Here is a 2,523-nt window from a genome sequence, read left to right as displayed (position 1 = left end):
CATACATGTCAAGGCACACCTACCACATTCACCAAGACACAAATGCACAACTGGCACATTTTCTTTGTAAACACACACAATGAAAATCACTTATACTCACATAAATATACCTACACACTCACAGCCACAATCAGAATGCACAGTACTCCTAGGGGAAAGCAGCCTCCAGTAGGCCCACATAGATGAACATTGGCAGTTTCCACATAAATACTCACACGTGCATACAGAGATGCAAACATTTCATGAGAACTGACTCCTCTCCTATTACTATCTCCCTCCCCTCTCTTCAATTACTATCATCCCCCACAAAAAATAATTGTGTAACCACCTTGGGGTCTAAGAAAGAATTTTGAAGGCCCACACAGCTTCACTGACATGGATTTGTGGGAGCAAGAATCATTGAAATCATACATCAAGACAGGAATTAATATGAGCTGTGGAATTTCCAGCCTTATCACGTCAAAACTGTATGTGTTTTCTAGTTGGAAGAGGGAAATAAGGCAAGACCACCAGAGCAGAGACACTAGGGTGATCATTCTCCAGGATGGCTTACCCAGACTGGGTCATAAGTTCGTCTGCATCAGGCACATTCCTGGAAACAGAAATCTCTTTAAAGTTATCTAAAGATCTCTTTAGATAACTAAATGACAGATTAATAAGTTTGATGCTCCAAACACCAAGACCGTGAACAGGATCCTCTCCTCCCACATTTGGTAGGAATTGAGGATACTAGGGAGGTTATCCTGCTCACCTGCCATCCTGTGAGAATATATGGAGGACTCGTGAACGAATCTCCTTGGTCTTGGCTCCATAGACAATGGGGTTGACCACGGGTGGTAGTAGTAGGTAGATATTAGCCATCATCACATGGATCAGAGAGGTAGGGCCACCCACCCTGTGCACCACTGAGAGCCCAATGAGGGGCACATAAAAGACCAACACAGCACAGAGATGGGAGACGCAGGTGTTGAAAGCCTTGATTGCTGCAGCCCGAGAAGATAGCTCCAACACAGCTCTCAAGATGAGGATGTAGGAGAAGCCAATGCAGAGGGAATCCACACCCATTACTGAGAGGATTATGAAGAGTCCATATACTACATTGACTGTGGTGTCAGTACAGGACAGTTTCATGATATCTTGGTGCAAACAGAAGGAGTGTGTGACAGTATGTGTTTGGCAGTATGACAATCGCTTCAGGATGAAAGGCAGTGGGAAGAAGAATACAAATCCCCTGGTCAGGGCAGCTAATCCAATCTTGGCAACATTAGGCCCTGTGAGCACAGAAGCATGCCGCAGTGGGTGGCAGATGGCCACAAAGCGGTCAAAAGCCATGCCCAGCAGGACAGCTGACTCCATGGCTGACAGAGCATGGATAAGGAACATCTGTGCCAAACAAACATAGAATTCAATTTTCTGGATGCCTGTCAGGAAGAGGCTGGCCATCTTGGGCATGGTGACAGAGGACAGGACTAGGTCAATGGTGGAAAGCATGGCCAAGAAGAGATACATGGGCTCATGCAGGCGCCTTTCTATGCGGATGATGAGGACAATGGCCAGGTTGCCCAGGGTGGCCAAAGCATACATAAAGCACAGAGGGAAAGCCAGCCAAAAGTGAATGTTAGGCCCCAGTCCAGGGATGCCCACCAGCAAGAAGTATGCTGGGTGGACCACAGTTCCATTTGGAGTGGCCATGACAGAACCCAAGTGCTGAGGCTTTTGCACTGAAGTCCAAGGTCTAAGAAAGGGAAAAGGGGAAACACCATGCAGTTAGTGGCTCAGAGGAGAAAAAGGACATATGGAAAGGGCACTGAAGTAGTGACAGTAGCAAAGAGAAAGACTAATTCTGAACTCCAGCTTCTCTCTACTCTAAGTCTCCTTGTGCATACCTCCTTAGAGGTCCCATCAATCTCAGCATGTGATGACCCACTCAGAAAACATGTTCGACAGCTCTTCATTTTTAGAGCAGATGTGGCTGGTCAAGGTACTGCTCTTGGCCACTTCCCCAACAGAAAGTAGACCAGCTTGCACAGAACCTTCCACATAGACTCTGGCTCTTCTTGTGCATGTGGGGTTAGGGTTGGTTTGGATCCAGATTTTGAGGCTCAGTCTGTGGTTACCTTTAAGACCACCCTGATCTGAGTTGGGGCAATAATCAGGGGTTCAGTCTGGGAATGGATTTCAAGGGACAAGTTTGTGTTTACGCATGAGCAGCATTTCTCAGACAGATTCCCTAATAGATTCATCTGAAGCAGTTACTGAGAACACTATCCCCAGGGTCCTACTCCAGGACCAAAGAATAGAATTTTTAGGGGAGGAGTTCAGAAATCTGATTTAAAAAAAAAAAAAAAAACAAACAGTCTCTTCTTTTAAGATGATTTTTTTAATCTGAGAGGTTGAAGAAAAGCTAGTCTGGTGTTCTGGGAGGTGGGGAGATGAAGGTGAAGAAAAACTATTATTCCTAGCCCCCAAGAAAAATCAGAATCTTTCCTCAGGATCTTTCGAGGCCCACATGACAGTCAGACC

At 45.9% G+C, this 2,523-nt stretch overlaps 1 protein-coding gene across 1 annotated transcript; it reads right to left on the bottom strand.

Annotated features, from left to right (window-relative positions):
• Positions 1–511: 511 nt before the first annotated feature.
• Positions 512–1,731, bottom strand: LOC114500712 (olfactory receptor 51D1). Its single transcript, XM_028517478.2, has one exon. The coding sequence runs from the start codon at positions 1,690–1,692 to the stop codon at positions 748–750; it is 945 nt and encodes a 314-aa protein (XP_028373279.1). The 5' UTR covers positions 1,693–1,731; the 3' UTR covers positions 512–747.
• Positions 1,732–2,523: the final 792 nt, after the last annotated feature.

This window comes from Phyllostomus discolor, chromosome 6, assembly GCF_004126475.2.
Source record: "Phyllostomus discolor isolate MPI-MPIP mPhyDis1 chromosome 6, mPhyDis1.pri.v3, whole genome shotgun sequence".
Lineage (NCBI taxonomy): Eukaryota > Metazoa > Chordata > Mammalia > Chiroptera > Phyllostomidae > Phyllostomus > Phyllostomus discolor.
Note: the sequence above shows the minus strand (reverse complement) of the source record. Positions and strands in the feature narration are given on the sequence as shown.